General features: G+C 44.4%; 1 protein-coding gene across 4 annotated transcripts in view; it reads left to right on the top strand.

The window, feature by feature from the left end:
* Window positions 1-17,466, top strand: part of NONO (non-POU domain containing octamer binding) — a 49,589-nt gene that overhangs the window by 28,281 nt on the left and 3,842 nt on the right. The window contains exons 2-8 of one of the 4 annotated variants that reach the window (XM_025373164.1): window positions 1,730-1,836; window positions 2,511-2,567; window positions 10,308-10,470; window positions 11,793-11,986; window positions 14,214-14,515; window positions 16,828-16,923; window positions 17,114-17,310. In XM_025373164.1, the coding sequence (XP_025228949.1) occupies window positions 10,317-10,470; window positions 11,793-11,986; window positions 14,214-14,515; window positions 16,828-16,923; window positions 17,114-17,310 (943 nt within the window). In that variant the 5' untranslated portion in view covers window positions 1,730-1,836; window positions 2,511-2,567; window positions 10,308-10,316. Of the gene's footprint in view, window positions 1-1,308; window positions 1,837-2,510; window positions 2,568-10,307; window positions 10,471-11,792; window positions 11,987-14,213; window positions 14,516-16,827; window positions 16,924-17,113; window positions 17,311-17,466 lie in introns of those variants that run through there. The other 3 variants (XM_025373163.1, XM_025373165.1, XM_025373166.1) reach the window with 3 other exon arrangements.

The following is a 17,466-nucleotide window of genomic DNA, read 5'->3' as shown; positions in this document are numbered from 1 at the left end:
CCCAGGCTGGAGTGCAGTGGCACCATCTCGGCTCACTGCAAGCTCCGCCTCCCGGGTTCGCGCCATTCTCCTGCCTCAGCCTCCCGAGTAGCTGGGACTACAGGCGCCCGCCACCGCACCCGGCTAATTTTTTTTGTATTTTAGTAGAGACGGGGTTTCACCTTGTTAGCCAGGATGGTCTCGATCTCCTGACCTCGTGATCCGCCCGCCTCGGCCTCCCAAAGTGCAGGGATTACAGGCGTGAGCCACCGCGCCCGGCCTAGTTTTCTTCTTTTTAAACTGAGACGAGGTCTCACTCTGTCACTCAGTCTGGCGTGCAGTGGCGCGATCTCTACTCATTGCAGCCTCTGCTTCCCAAGCGAGCTGAAGCTATCCTCCCACCTTAACCTTAACCTCCCGAGTAGGTGGGACTACAGGGACGCTCCACCATGACAGGCTAATTTTTGCTTTTTTTTTTGGAGATGGTTTTTCGCCGTGTTACCCAGGCTGGTCTCGAACTCCTGGGCTTAAGCGATCCTCCCATCTCGGCCTCTCAAAGTGCTGGGATTACAGGCATGAGCACTGCACCCAGCCAGAATTAAAAATTCGGGTTCTCAGTTGCATTAGTTCTATTTCAATGGCTACTTATAGTTAGTAGCTGCCATATTGAACACAGCAGACATAGGACCTTTCCATCATTGCAGACAGTTCTATTGAACAGCCCAAGTCTAGATCATTGCGTTCCCACATAAGGTGGCGCCCATTGGGATACCCTGCAACCCTGAGTGTGAATTAATTAATGGGAATTAACAACAAATACTTATCAATTGATCCTTGTAGTCCTTGGTTAACCACGGGGGCAGGGCGAGTTAGGCATTACTGAAACAATGAAGGTTAGTTACTGATAGGCCTCCTATGGAATATACAGTCTGATCTAGAGGCCTACAATATATCCATGGCAATGATGACACCTGTTGAATCTCTCTGTAAATCATAGGAACAATAGTGATGTTTGGACTGCTAAGTTTTCTGGTTACCATGGAAATGAGGGTGCTGGTTACAATTCTGTGTAATCACGCAGAGACTAAGGTATGATGCACCCCCCCCTCCCCCATCCCGTCTGTAACCATGACCAAAGAGTTGACTATTTCATTTGCGTTTCCCGAGCAGCCCCAGCAACAGGAGAAGCACCTAGAAATCATGTAGTGTCAGGATGCAAGCCCTAAAAAGGAAGTGTGAAAAAAGAAACATGGCGGGGCACTTTTTCAGTAGGAAAAGGCCAAATCTATTACATTGAATACAATGACATTGTTACTCTTGCTTCTTGCACAGGCGCAGTGCAGGACTGCTCCGAGCACGCCTACGCGCGCATTTTCTCCCCTTCCTCTCCCTCTTTCCACTTTCCTCTCCCATTTTCTCCTCTCCTTTCCCCCTCCCACCACTTAGTCTTTGAGTCTTTCAGTTAGTTCGTTTATGTCTCTCCTTCCGACCCCCAGCCCCAGCTCCTCTCCTTTTCCTTTTCCCCCTCCCCCTTTCCTTTTCCGTCTCACGCGCCAGGCCGCTTGCACATGCGCATTAGGTACAGAGCCTCGCTCTTTGTCCCCATCTGTCGTTCACACGAACGCAAGCCTTTGGCATTCGGCAGCCAATAGAATCTAAGAAATGGCGGAAAAATGATTCCGCTCGGGAGATAAACCTTGATTGGCAGTTCAGCTAACCAATCGAGAATGCCACTTTGTACCCCTGGGAGGCACCGAGCTCCGTCGTCTCGTTTCCGGCGGTCGCGCGCTCTTTTCTCGGGACGGGAGAGGCCGTGTAGCGTCGCCGTTACTCCGAGGAGAGACCAGTCGGTAGAGGGTGAGTTTTGGGACGGCTTGGTTCTTGTTTGGGAGGGTAGTGGGATTTCTTGGAACAATCAGCGAAAGAAGAGGCGAGGGTGAAGCTAGGTTTGGAGGGAGGATGGCGGTTCCGAGGCCCCTTGAGGCCTTGTATCCGCCGCCACACTGCCTTCTCAGCCCACCCGCGGGGGCCCACCTCTCTTAACTCGCTTCGCATCGGGCTTTCCCCGTTTTCGTTCCCGCCGCGTTTCTTTGTGCAACTCATCTCCGAATCTTACCCGTGTCAGTGTAAGTTGCCGGCCTGTGAGCCGCTCTGGGCCCGAGGGTGTGGGGTCTATTATGAGAGATCGCTGAAGTCGTGGTTGGTTGGAGGAGGAGGCGCTTTGTCGGGCGCTCCTCCTCTCGGCCCCGCGAGGCCATTAATTCAGAATGGGCAAATGGGGCCCCTCGAGCGATATTTCTTTGTCAAAATTTTTAGCTGGAAAGTTCCTCTGCATATCCAGAGCCCACCGCTTTCGTAGTCTGATTTCTGTATGCCCTTTTTCTAGTCTTACCGCCTGGCTCCTTGACGCATTTATATAGCGTCACTTTTTAAAATGAAACTTAAATTTATGGATTTCGCATCGAGTATTTTATTTTCCAGATTGAGAAACTCTTACCATAACCTGACACGTTTCTTTGTGTTTTTAACAGAGAAGTCGAGGTTAGAGAGAACTGGGAGGCACTTTGCTGTCTTTAATCGAAGTTGAGGTAGGTGTAAGGGATAGGGTTGCCAGACAAAACACGGGGCACCCAGTTGAATTAGAATTTCACATACACAACCAATTATTTTTAAGTATACGTTGCATAGTTTCAACTAAATTTGAAATTGAAATTTAATTGTGGGTTGTGTATTTTATTTGCTGAATCTGGCAACTCTAGTTGGGGGGGGGTGGCCTGGCTATATTTATACTGTGTCTTTGTCCACCTTCTTTGTTATTAAATGAAAAGTCCTAAGAAACTCTTAGCAAAGGACCTTAGTTCATTTTGCAGCTTTCAGGCTGGCCATCCAGGCGGCCATCTCAGTCTCGTAAATTTATACCAGATTAAGATTTCAGATATGTGTGATGTAGTGTTTGGTCCTGTACCTAAACATTTGTTCAATTGTAACATGCCCAGTAGTTAGTCTTTCTAATCAGCAATACGTATTTTCTCTCAGAATTCTTCATCAGGATTATTAGTCTCAGGAACACATAAGTAGATAGAAATCTTTGCTGCTGATGTTTGCGCTGTGTTCACTTTTCAGAGGCCCAGTATTTAGGCGACGGTGAATTTATTACTCTGAAGAGGGCTCTGCACATATTTCCAAATTATATTGGTGGTCATGAGAAGTAGGTGATAGGAAGAAATACTTCTCGAGCTACTTGCTACTTGGTAGGCACTGTTCTAGGTGCTTTATACAGTATGACAGTCTTCACTAGTACATTCCATCTTGGGCCTCTCCGGGGCCAGGGGAAGAGAGAGGTAACACCTGGAACCCAAATAGGAAAAGATTTGATTCTGATGCCCACCTTACCCCATCCCCAGCTCTTTCCAGGGTGGACTTTAGATTTCGTGTGTTTTAACTTCCTGCTTTTATATCTTATTTTTTAAAAGACTATTTCCTTTTTTTTTTTTTTTTTTTTTTTAAAGGTATCTCATTTGCCATGAAACTGCTACACCTGCTCGTGGCATTTAAAATCCTTACAACTTTTTGAGAAAACGATGTTGCACTTTGTGGCAAGGGTCACAGGGTAGATTCTATTTTTAAGAATTTATCCTATGGAAATAATTAAATGGAAATAAAACTGAAAGCCAGAAGACATTTACTGCAGCATTATAATAGGAAAAGCCAAAAACAACAACCTAAATGTCTTGTAGTAGGGTGTAGTTTAGTAAATTAAATTAGTACATTCTGGGGAACTTTAGTCATTAAAAATTACAATTATGTTGACGTTAGCAGAAATTAGGAAACTGAATATACAAGGGTGCATTATCAGTTACCAAAATGATAATGTATGTCTAAATAAGCAAGAATGGAAAATTGTGGGAGGAATATTTAATCATGGATATGTCCAAAGATTTAGCTATGAGCATTGATTATAATGGTGAAAAATAAGAAGCAACCCAGGTGTCCAACACAATAGGGACTTGGTTGACAACTGAATGCTGTGTCCATTAGCGTAAAAGATTTAATGACGTGAAAACTGTTTATGATACATCATAAAGTGGAAAAAACAGGTTACAGAATAGTTTTTATCATATCTCATTTCAAATACCTAAATTAATGATTAGAAGGATATACCAACATGTTAATAGTGACTATTTTTAGTGGCAGGTCTGTGGATTTTTATATTTGTATTTTTATTTATTTTGGTTTTTCTAAATTTTCTATATTAATACATTTTGTAATAAGTATCCGATAGTAATTTCTGTTTAAAAATTTTTAAATAGATTTTTAATTGTAATTTCTGATACCTTATAAAATTGATGAAAAACAAAATTGATTAAATGATATAAACGTGAAAATTTAAATCTTGGCTGAAATGTCAAATATTGTGAGGTTTATTACCATCTGCCTCCTTCCACTCCCTATCCACTTTACCTTCCTCCCCCGTTTTAATTTATTTTCCCATAGCACTTACCTCTTCTTAAGTACTATATAATTTACTTATATATGTTGTCTCTCACTAGAAGTAAGCTCTGTAGGCAAGAATCTGCTTTGTTCACTGATCCACTCTAACCATCTAGAATAGTGCCTAGCAAATGGTAGGCATTCACTGAATATTTTTTTAATGAAATCGTGAATTGAAAAATTATCAGTAACCTACAAGCAATGCAGTTTTCATTTTTGCCTACCTTCTGTTCCTTGTCTATATTCACACCTTTAAAATTAAAAAAAAAAAAAAACCCTTTCCCCGTTAGAGTATCAGACATAGTCGTGTTTATGTGGTCTTCATAATTTTTAATGCTGTGAATATTCTATTATATAGCTGTACCATAATTTCATGAAAACCTTTCCCCTAGTTTTGGAAGTTTAAGTCATTTTTATTATTTTGTTACTATAAAGTCCATTACAATGAACATTTTCACGAGTGTAGTTTTCAATTTTAAAATTATTAGGATAAATTTCCAGGAGTAGAATTTCCGAATTAAAGACTATGAATGAACATCTTGATAGCTCTTGTTAACTGTTCTCTTACTAAACTTTTGGATACAGAATTTGGTAATTGCATTGATGTTTTCAGTTTTGGTGGGATGTGACATAAAATGGATTAGGAATGTTTTTATACACATGAAAATATTCCCATATACTCATCGTCAAAATCAGTAGTTATCAAGCCTGTGTCACATTTCTTTCATTTGAGAAATATAATTTTTTGTGTTTATTATGTTTTGAGACAGAGTCTGTTGCCCAGGCTGGAGTGCAGTGGCACCATCTTGGCCTACTGCAGTCTCCGCCTCTCAGGTTCAAGTGATGCTCCTGCCTCAGCCTCCTGAGTAGCTGGGATTACAGGTGCCCACCACCATGCCCAGCTAATTTTTGTGTTTTTGGTAGAGACGGGGTTTCACCGTGTTGGTCAGGCTGGTCTTGAATTCCTGACCTCAAGCAGTCCACCCTCGGCCTCCCAAAGTGTTGGGATTACTGGTGTGAGCCACCACACCTGGCCAATTTTATTTTTTGTTTTTTGTGTTTTGTTTTGTTTTGTTTTGTTTTTGAGATAGTCTCAATCTGTCGCCCAGGCTGGAGTGCAGTGGTGTGATCTCAGCTCACTGCAATCTTTCTCTCCCGGGTTCAAGTGATCCTCCCACTTCAGCCTCCCAAGTAGCTGGGATTACAGGTGCACACCACCATGCCTGGCTAATTTATTTATTTTATTTTTATTTTTGAGACGGAGTCTAGGTTTGTCGCCCAGGCTGGAGTGCAGTGGCACAATCTCGGCTCACTGCAACCTCCGCCTCCCGGGTTCAAGCGATTCTCCTGCCTCAGCCTCTCGAGTAGCTGGGATTACAGGCACCCGCCACCACTCCCAGCTAATTTTTGTATTTTTAGTAGAGACGGGATTTCACTGTGTTGGCCAGGCTGGTCTCAACTTCCTGACCTCATGATCTGCTCACCTTGGCCTCCCAAAGTGCTGGGATTACAAGCATGAGCCACTGCGCCTGGCCTGATTTTTGTATTTTTAGGAGAAATGAGGTTTCACTATGTTGGCAAGGCTGGTCTTGAACTCCTGACCTCAAAATGATCCACCCACTTCCACCTCCCAAAGTGCCACAATTACAGGCGTGAGCCGTCGTATCCTACCTAATTTTCTTTATTTTTATTTATTTGTTTATTTTTTGAAGTGGAGTCTTGCTCTGCCGTCCAAGCTGGAGTGCAGTGGCGCAATCTCAGCTCACTGCAACCTCCACCTCCTGGGTTCAAGCAATTATCTTGCCTCAGTCTCCTGAGTAGCTGGGACTACAGGCACCCGCCACCACGCCTGGCTAATTTTTGTATTTTTAGTAGAGATGAGGTTTCACCATGTTGGCCAGGCTGGTCTCGAGCTCTTGATCTTTGTGATCTGCCTGCCTCAGCCTCCCAAAGTGCTGGGATTACAGGTGTGAGCCACCGCAGCCAGCCAATTTTCTCTTATTTCAAAGGAAGCATATAGTATTAATATGATGCTCGTAAAAGTCCTTTTCTGCATCTTTCCTTCAGCTAAATTATTACTAGAGCGTCTTGTGTTTGAGGGAATGGATTTAGGTTTGATGTCCTTTTAATTCCTGGAGAACTGTCCTTGAATAAGGAAGACCGTCCTCAGTTTGTTAACCTGATCGATTTGAAAATTTGCATTTTAAAACTCCACTTTTGAATTCAGTCTGGATTATACCAATAATCTTTTTTTTTTCCTTCATTTTTATTTATTTATTTTTATTTATTTATTTTGAGACGGAGTTTCACTCCTGTCGCCCAGGCTGGAGTGCAACGGCCATGATCTCGGTCCACTGCAACCTCCGCCTTCCAGGTTCAAGCGATTCTCCTGCCTCATCCTGCCGAATAGCTGGGATTACAGGCATGCGCCACCACGCCTGGCTAATTTTTGTATTTTTAGTAGAGACAGTTTCACCATGTTGGCCAGGCTGGTCTCGAATTCCCAACCTCAGGTGATCCTCCTACCTTGGCCTCCCAAAGTGCTAGGATTACAGGCGTGAGCCACCGCGCCCGGCCTGTTTATTTTATTTTATTTTATTTTATTTTATTTTTTTGAGACGGAGTCTTGCTCTGTCATCCAGGCTGGAGTGCAGTGGCCGGATCTCAGCTCACTGCAAGCTCCGCCTCCCGGGTTTACGCCATTCTCCTGCCTTAGCCTCCCGAGTAGCTGGGACTACAGGCGCCTGCCACCTCGCCCGGCTAAGTTTTTGTATTTTTAGTAGAGACGGGGTTTCACTGTGTTAGCCAGAATGGTCTCGATCTCCTGACCTCGTGATCCGCCCGTCTCGGCCTCCCAAAGTGCTGGGATTACAGGCTTGAGCCACCGCGCCCGGCCGGCCTGTTTATTTTTGAGACCAAGTCTCACTCCGCTGCGCAGGCTGGAGTGCAATGGCAGCATCTCTGCTCACTGCAATCTCGGTCTCCTGGGTTCGAGCAATTCTCCTGCCTCAGCCTCACAAGTAGCTGAGACTACAGGTGCACACTGCCACACCTGGCTAATTTTTTGTATTTTTAGTAGAGACAGGGTTTCACCATGTTGGCCAGGCTGGTCTCAAACTCCTGACCTCAGGTGATCTGGTCTGCCTCAGTCCCCCAAAGTACTGGGATTACAGGCATGAACCGCCGCGCCCAGCCTATTTTTTTCATTTTTTTGAGATAGGGTCTCATTTTGTTGCCTAGGCTGGAGTGCAGTGTTATGATTTGCCTCACTGCAACCTCCTCTTCCTGGGCTCAAGTGATTGTCCAGCCTCAGCCTCCCAAATAGCTGGGACTACAGGCATGAGCCACTGCACCTGGCCTCCCCTCCACCCTACCTTTTTTTTTTTTTTTTTTTTTAAATAGAGACTGAGTCTTGCTATGTTGCCCATGCTGGTCTCCCGGGTTCAAGCCATCTTCCCGCCTCAGCCTTCCAAAGTGCTGGGATTACAGGCCTGAGCCACCATGCTGGCCTTGTTTGGTTTTTTTTTATTTCAACATTTGGGAGCACGGAACACTTGTTTTCTTTTTAATCTTATGTTGATTTTTAAATGATAGAATTTAACATTTTATTATTTTTATTTTTTAAATTTATTTATTTTTCTTGAGATAGGATCTCATTCTCCCTGCCCAGGCTGGAATACAGTGGCATGATTACAGCTCACTGCAGCCTCAGCCTCTCAAGTAGCTTGGACTACATGAGTGTGCTATCATGCCTAATTTTTTTATACATATTTTTTGTAGAGATGGGGTCACTATGTTGCCCAGGCTGGTCTCTAACTACTGGGCCCAAGCAGTCCTCCCATCTAGACCTCCCAAATTGCTGGGATTACAGATGTGAGCCACTGTGCCCATCCTGTTTATCTTTTCTCCTTTTATTTATTTTGTTTGTTTTTGTTTTTGTTTTTGTTTTGAGTCAGAGTTTCGCTCTTGTGCCCAGGCTGGAGTGCAGTGGCACAATCTTGGCTCACTGCAGCCTCCGCCTTCCAGGTTCAAGTGATTCTCCTGCCTCAGCCTCCTGAGTAACTGGGATTACAGGCATGTGTCACCGCGCCACTCAAATTTTTGTATTTTTAGTAGAGATGGGGTTTCACCATGTTGGTGAGGCTGTTCTTGCACTCCTGACCTCAGCTGATCCACTGGCCTCGGCCTCCCGAAGTGCTGGGATTACAGGCGTGGGCTGTCTCGCCTGGCCTATCTTTTTATGTTTGCTTTTATTGCTTTAGTAGTCATTTGTCTTTCCGTTGTGATTAATATTTAGAGTGTGTACTGTATGCCATTAGTGAGCCAGCATTTTCACATGTTTATTCTCATAGCCTCTTTGAGAGCGGTATTTTTATCATCCCCTTTAGAACAACTGAAGAAGCAGGTACAGAATAATTTACTAGTAAGTAGTACACAATTGAGAAACACAATTCAAACTTAAGGATGCCTAACCTCACAGCCCATACTTGTACCACTGTTACTTACACAGTATGTACTGTGGGCTAGGATTGGTGGGTGCCAGAGAAGATAAGACTTCACTAGTCTTTGTCCTTGTGATAACCAGAATCTATTTCAATCATTTTGTTTTTATAGTGTGCCTGAATGTGTGATGGGGCCAGTTTTTAAGAGTAGATTCTTTTGGAAAAGTAGTTTTCTATTAATGTATAGTATTGAACTGGGAAGTTCCTTAAGCCATTCTAGTACAAACTGTCCTCATCCAGTACTGATTTAGTTTTTATGTGCAGTGTAACTGCTAATGCCTGGTTGTTTTTAGATTTTTGTTTTTATTTATTTTTTTTCAGATAGGGTCTTGCTCGGTTGCCCAGGCTGGAGTGCAGTGGCACGGTCATGGCTTGTTACAGCCTCTAACTCCTGGGCTCAAGTGATCCTCCAGCTCCAGCCTCCTGAGTAGCTGGGACTACGATGCCACTATGCCTGGGTAGTGTTTTTTTGTTTTGTTTTGTTTTGTTTTTTGGAGACGGAGTCTCGCTCTGTCACCAGGCTGGAGTACAGTGGTGCGATCTCAGCTCACTGCAACCTCCGCCTCCCAGGTTCAAGCGATTTTCCTGTCTCACTCAGCCTCCCAAGTAGCTGGGATTACAGGCACCTGCTATCATGCCTGGCTAGTTGTTGTATTTTTAGTATAGATGTGGTTTCACCATGTTGGCCAGGCTTGTCTCAAACCCCTGACCTGGTGATCCACCCACCTCGGCCTCCCAAAGTGCTAGGATTACAGGCTTGAGCCATGCACCCAGCCTGCCTGGGTCATTTTTAAATGTTTTTGTAGAGATGGGGTCTCGTGGTATTGTCTAGGCTGGTCTTGAATTCCTGGGCTCAAGTGATCCTCCCACCTCAGCCTCCCAAGTACCTGGAACCACAGGCGTGTGCCACCACACCCAGCTAATTTTTGTATTTTTTTTGGTAGAGATGAGCCATGTTGCCCAGGCTGATCTCAAACTCCTGGACTCAAGCAGTCCTCCCACCTCCGCCTCCCAAAGTGTTGTGATTATAGGCATGAGCCACTGCACCTGGCCTTTTTCTTTATTTTTTCTTTATTTTTTCCTTTTTTGTTTGATTTTTGCTATATTTTGTAACCTCCAGAACGCAAGATTTTTTTTTTTAACATTGTTTCCATATACAACACTCATACATTTTTGAATTGTTCTTCTTTGTCATGGTTGTTCAAAGTAACCAATTGTTTGCCTCTGGCAAAAGCCAGAGCACCAAAGGTGATGAATTACATATAATTCATCAGGAAGGTGGCTGATTGTGTTATTAGTACTGAATTTATTTATTAGTCTACTTTTTCTTTGTAGGGTGCAAAAATGCAGAGTAATAAAACTTTTAACTTGGAGAAGCAAAACCATACTCCAAGAAAGCATCATCAACACCACCACCAGCAGCAGCACCACCAGCAGCAACAGCAGCAGCCGCCACCACCACCAATACCTGCAAATGGGCAACAGGCCAGCAGCCAAAGTATGTATATGCTAGGTGATGGAGTAGAAATAGATTCCCTCTGGGAATGGTTTCTTGGTTTTTAGATTAGTTTCTCGGGCTTATAAGGGAATTAGATAGGCCTTTATGGCACACCTTTGTTCTTCTTTACCTCTTAATACTTCTTATGATGGAAAAGGCTGATTTTCCAAAACCAAGGAGCAAACATGTATGAAAGCAGTTGAGTACAAGTTGCTTTGCTGTGTTGGCACATTCTATTGCTAAACAGATGTCTGCATGTGTTACCTCAGCATGGTTCTTAGGGGTAGTCATCAGATGACTGGTAGTTAAAAAGAATATAGAAAAGTCTTTAAGGCTTAAATGGAGGAGTCTGGTACTGAGTACTGTACTTATAGCCTTGAGCCTGTACCAGCTCATTGTGAAAAGTCTTTAAGTATATGTTCCCGTGTGAGTACCAATTGTGTGCCTCTAAGACTAGAACCAATCCCAACTTTATTTCCAGAGATTACTATAAAGAATTGCTCTTTCATAACTCATCATTCCGTTGCCCCCAGCCTGAAAGAATGGGAACTGTTAAGGTCATGAAAATTGGTGAGAGATTAGGAAAATGGAACCGTTACTTTGTTTTGGTTTTGTTTTTGTTTTTATTTTTATTTTATTTTTGTTTGTTTATTCTCATCTGAAGGTATGTTTTGAATGTTAAAATCTGATCCCTTGTAACATAGGGCTCCTTCCTTGAATTGCTTAATTTTTCTCTTTGGCCAGTGGCGCCTATATTTTTCTCTCTCTTGCTTAGTCCAGCTTGACTTCTGGCCTGTCATAGAGCTGTTCAGATGTCCTTGCAGATTTCTGCATACTGCTTTCACATTCTAAGGCACAATATACTCATAAGTGATTAGGTTGCCTTGGGAAATGGTGTTTGCATTCTCTACAACAATTAGTGTTTCCTAATCTATCAATGGTTATAGGTCTTTGAGGATACAACTGTAATTCTATTTCCCCAGTCTTTTTTTTTTTTTTTTTTGAGACTGAGTCTGGCTCTGTCGCCCAGGCTGGAGTGCGGTGGCCGGATCTCAGCTCACTGCAAGCTCCGCCTCCCGGGTTCACGCCATTCTCCTGCCTCAGCCTCCCGAGTAGCTGGGACCACAGGCGCCCGCCACTTCGCCCGGCTAGTTTTTGTATTTTTTAGTAGAGACGGGGTTTCACCGTGTTAGCCAGGATGGTCTCGATCTCCTGACCTCGTGATCCGCCCGTCTCGGCCTCCCAAAGTGCTGGGATTACAGGCTTGAGCCACCGCGCCCGGCCTTCCCCAGTCTTTTAAGTGACTGTGTGTCTTCTCTCAGATGAAGGCTTGACTATTGACCTGAAGAATTTTAGAAAACCAGGAGAGAAGACCTTCACCCAACGAAGCCGTCTTTTTGTGGGAAATCTTCCTCCCGACATCACCGAGGAAGAAATGAGGAAACTATTTGAGAAATATGGAAAGGCAGGCGAAGTCTTCATTCATAAGGATAAAGGATTTGGCTTTATCCGCTTGGTGAGCAACTGTTGGCTTTTGAGGCATGTAAAGGTGGGGAAGCTGGAGAATAATAGATATGCAAAAATAGGCAGTGGAAATGATTCGCAGATGATTTGTTCATTAAAAGCTTGTTGATGAAACAACCACCAAAATGGCACATTTTAATTTTTCCTCATTGGTTTTGTTTCAAGGATAACAGGTTTTTTTGCCTAGGATACTGGAGTTAAAGTATGCCCTTTTGAGACGGAGTATCACTCTTGTCACCCAGGCTGGTGTGCAGTAGTGGGATCTCAGCTCACTGCAACCTCCACCTCCTGGGTTCAAACGATTCTCCTGCCTTAGCCTCCTGAGTAGCTGGGATTACAGGCATCTGCCACCTCGCCTGGCTAATTTTTGTATTTTTGGTAGAGACGGAGTTTCACCATTTTGGCCAGGCTGGTCTTGAGCTCCTGACCTCAGGTGATCCACCCACCTTGGCCTCCTAAAGTGCTGGGATTACAGACATGAGCCACCACACCTGGCTGGAACTTTTTTGTTTTAATTGGGAAATTTCAAACATACAGAAGTAGACAGAATAATAATGAACCTGCACATATGCATTGTATAGCTTCAGTCATTATCAAGTTGTGGTTAATTTTGTTTTATCTATACCCTTCCCCTGTTTGGTCCCCCCATGATCAAGAGATGGGTGTCTCACCCTGTTGCCTTGGCTGGACTTGAATTCCTGAGCTTAAGCAATTCTCTGTCCTCAGCCTCCTGAGTAGCTGGGACAATAGATATGCACCACGGTGTCTGGTTTATTTGTATCTTTAAAATTTTTTTTTAAATTGAATTAGCCAGACATGGTGTGTGTCTGTAGTCCTAACTACTCAACTAGGCTAAGATGAGAGGGTTGATTGAACCTAGGAGTTCGAGGTTACAGTGAGCTATGCTCATAGCACTGCACTTCAGCCTGGGTGATAGAGTGAGACCCAGTCTCTTAAAAAAAAATTAGTGATGGTAAAACAAACATAACATAAAATTTACCATCTTTACCATTTGTAAGTGTAGACATTATTTTAAAATCTGTTTCGATTTAGGGAAAGTATATGAGAGGAAAACATTTCTAGACATTATCTACCTCCATAAATGGAAGAGAATAATGTGACAGCAGGATCACTGAATGGGGTGGTCAGAACTGGTTTTCATTCCCATCTGCCACTAACTGTACTATATAGGCAAGTTATTTTTCTCTGTGTATCAGATTTCTCTTTAGTAATATGAAAGGGATCCTATCAAGGTTCCTCGTTCCAAAGAGGTTTCTTGGAGGATATACGTGATTCTGGTACATACCTAGCAAAAATTAGAATGAGCACGGTGGCTCATGCCTGTAATCCCAGCACTTTGGAAGGCCAAGGTGGGCGGATCACTTGAGGTCAGGAGTTTGAGACCAGCCTGGCCAACATGGTGAAACCCCGTCTCTACTAAAACTACAAAAATTAGCTGGACATGGTGGTAAGCGCCTGTAATTCCACCTGCTCAGGAGGCTGAGGCAGAATCGCCTGAACCTGGGAGGCAGAGGTTGCAGTGAGCTGAGATCGCTCCACTGCACTCTAGTCTGGGCGAAATAGCAAGACTCCATCTCGAAAAAAAACCTAAAATATTCTGGGTGATTTTAGGGTAGTCTTTGTGTTTTTGTTTTTTTGAGACGGAGTTTCGCTCTGTTGCCCAGGCTGGAGTGTGGTGGTGCGATCTTGGCTCACTGTAACCTCCACCTCCCGGGGTCAGGCGATTTTCCTGCCTCAGCCTCTGGAGTAGCTGGAACTACCGGTGCTTTCTACTGCACCCAGCTAATTATTTGTATTTTAGTAGAGACAAGGTTTCACTGTATTAGCCAGGTATTCACCTGCCTCGGCCTCCCAAAATGCTGGGATTACAGGCGTGAGCCACCGTACCCGGCCAATGGTCTTTGTTTTCTGGATGATCTGTTGTCACTTGGGAGAATAATACCTATGAAATTGATGACCACCTAAGTGTTATTAACTTCTAGGATTACATGTGATTTATTGCAAGGCCATCAGAAGCAAACTAGGGTGGCCAAAGAACTGAAGCACACAGTTAAGTTCTTTCACTTCTGTTTCTTTGTATGGTGGTTAGTTTTTCAGGGGAGATACTTTGTTATTGAACTATACTGTTTTAGACTGTTGATGGCTGCTAAGGTATTCTTTGTCAAACTGAGTTATTCTAATTTTCCTCTGCTTCCTAGGAAACACGAACCCTAGCGGAGATTGCCAAAGTGGAGCTGGACAATATGCCACTCCGTGGAAAGCAGCTGCGTGTGCGCTTTGCCTGCCATAGTGCATCCCTTACAGTTCGAAACCTTCCTCAGTATGTGTCAAACGAACTGCTGGAAGAAGCCTTTTCTGTGTTTGGCCAGGTAGAGAGGGCTGTAGTCATTGTGGATGATCGAGGAAGGCCCTCAGGAAAAGGCATTGTTGAGTTCTCAGGGAAGCCAGCTGCTCGGAAAGCTCTGGACAGATGCAGTGAAGGCTCCTTCCTGCTAACCACGTAAGTGAGGGTCATTTTCAGACATAAACCTTAGATTGCTAATTCCTTCCATGGTCTGGAAAGTTAGCCTCTAGTAACCACGTTTCTATGTTTAAAGACTTTTGGTCAGCCGGGCATGGTGGCTGACAGCTGTAATCCCAGCACTTTGGGAGGCCAAGGCAGGCGGATCACCCGAGGTCAGGAGTTCAAGACCCACCTGGCCAACATGATGAAACCCCGTCTCTACTAAAAATACAAAAAATTAGCCAGGCATGGTGGCATGTGCCTGTAGTCCCAGCTACTTGGGAGGCTGAGGCAGGAGAATCGCTTGAACCCAGGAGGCAGAGGTTGCAGCAATCTGAGATCACGCCACTGCACTCCAACCAGGGCAACAGAGTGAAACTGCTTCAAAGAAATAAAAATAAAAGGCCAGGCATGGTAGATCACAAGGTGAGGAGATCAAGACCATCCTGGCCAACATGGTGAAAGACTGTCTCTACTAAAAATAGAAAAATTAGGCCGGGCGCGGTGGCTCAAGCCTGTAATCCCAGCACTTTGGGAGGCCGAGACGGGCGGATCACGAGGTCAGGCGATCGAGACCATCCTGGCTAACACGGTGAAACCCCGTCTCTACTAAAATACAAAAAAAAAATTAGCCGGGCGAGGTGGCGGGCGCCTGTAGTCCCAGCTACTCGGGAGGCTGAGGCAGGAGAATGGCGTGAACCCGGGAGGCGGAGCTTGCAGTGAGCTGAGATCCGGCCACTGCACTCCAGCCTGGGCAACAGAGCCAGACTCTGTCTCAAAAAAAAAAAAAAAAAAAATACAAAAATTAGTTGGGTGTGGTGGCACACACGGGTAGTCCCAGCTACTCGGGAGGCTGAGGCAGGAGAATCACTTGAACCCGGAAGGCGGAGGTTGCAGTGAGCCGAGATTGCGCTACTGCACCCCAGCCTGACGACAGAACAAGACTCTGTCTCAAAAAAAAAAAAAAAAGACTTTTGGCCAATGTGAGTGGATCACGAGGTCAGGAGATCGAGACCATCCTGGCTAACACGGTGAAACCCCATCTCTACTGAAAAATACAACAAATTAGCCGGGCATGGTGGTGGGCACCTGTAGTCCCAGCTACTCGGGAGGCTGAGGCAGGAGAATGGCACCAACCTGGGAGGCGGAGCTTGCAGATTGCGCCACTGCACTCCAGCCTGGGCGACAGAACAAGACTCTGTATCAAAAAAAAAAAAGAAAGACTTTTGATATTAGGCTGGGTGCAGTGGCTCACGCCTGTAATCCCAACACTTTAGGAGGCTGAGGCGAGTAAATCACGAGGTCCTGAGTTTGAGACCCGCCTGGACAAAGTGGTGAAACCCCGTCTGTACTAAAAATACAAAAATGTGGGTGCCTGTGATCCCAGCTACTCAGGAGGCTGAGGCAGGAAAATCGCTTGAACCCGGGAGGCAGAGGTTGCAGTGAGCCGAGATAACACCACTGCACTCTAGCCTGGGCGACAGAGCAAGACTCTGTTTCAAAAATAAAAAAAAGACTTGGTACTAAGTGAGCTTTCTCATATGATTTTTGCTATAATCTTATATTAATAGAAGTGGAATGACGATTATGAAAATTAACTTTTTAGTCACTCCGTACGTTTTAATTTAATTAGTGTTAAGTCTCTCCTTACTTTGAAGTTTTAGAGCTCTGAAAAGTTGATTTGTGCATGCAGTATCTCTTAGTGTTTACCACGAGTCATTTCTCAGATTGTCTGTAGATGTTCAGGCTGTACTTAAGTACTACATCTACCTACTTGGAATATCTTTGAGACTGTATTCAGAGATCTGAGGCCTGATTTCTCCTATCAACCCCAGATTTTCTTTTTCTTTTTTTTTTTTTTTTTTTTTTTTGAGACAGAGTCTCACTTTGTATTCCGGGCTGGAGTGCAGTGGTACAATCTTGGCTTATTTCAACCTCTGCCTCCTGGGTCCAAGCGATTCTCTTGCCTCAGCCTCCCGATAGCTGGGATTACAGACGTCTGCCACTATACCCAGCTAATTTTTGGTATTTTTAGTAGAGTCAGGGTTTCACCATGTTGGCCAGGCTTGTCTTGAACTCCTGACCTTGTGATTCACCTGCCTCGTCCTCCCAAAGTGCTGGGATTACAGGCATGCGCCACCGCCCCTGGCCCAACCCCCAATTTTTTATAATGTCATTAGGTATAAAAACTCCTTCAGAAGTGTTTGTCCAATCCTGAGCCCTAGCTAATTCATTGTGCCAGTGATATGTGTAGAGAAGAAACCTGGTGTGGGGTATGATTTAACACTGAACTTCGTTCTTTCTCTTAGATTTCCTCGTCCTGTGACTGTGGAGCCCATGGACCAGTTAGATGATGAAGAGGGACTTCCAGAGAAGCTGGTTATAAAAAACCAGCAGTTTCACAAGTATGCTGTCTTGATAGATTTCCCTATTAGGTGTTTCCTTCTTAAGGAAGCTTATAAAGGGATATGTAAAAGAGGCAGGTCTTTGCTGCACATGTTCACTGGCAGCCATTATCTTGGTCCTCACAAGGAATGCAATACTTAGCTGGGGTAATCCTGGACAAAGTTAGTAACCTAGGAACCTTGCCTATAGGGAACGAGAGCAGCCACCCAGATTTGCACAGCCTGGCTCCTTTGAGTATGAGTATGCCATGCGCTGGAAGGCACTCATTGAGATGGAGAAGCAGCAGCAGGACCAAGTGGACCGCAACATCAAGGAGGCTCGTGAGAAGCTGGAGATGGAGATGGAGGCTGCACGCCATGAGCACCAGGTCATGCTAATGAGACAGGGTGAGTCTAGGCCTGTAAGTTTTAAAGCTGAAAGGACAAAATGACATTTTTAAATGGGTTTCTTTGTATCAATTAGCAGAAAGGCCTAAATCTCTGCTTTTATATTTTGAAATATTTTGCGTTGATTTTGGTAGATAAGTAGATTTGGAGATGTGG

The sequence above is a fragment of the Theropithecus gelada genome, chromosome X (assembly GCF_003255815.1).
Source record: "Theropithecus gelada isolate Dixy chromosome X, Tgel_1.0, whole genome shotgun sequence".
NCBI lineage: Eukaryota > Metazoa > Chordata > Mammalia > Primates > Cercopithecidae > Theropithecus > Theropithecus gelada.
This window is presented reverse-complemented; position numbering and strand designations above follow the sequence as displayed.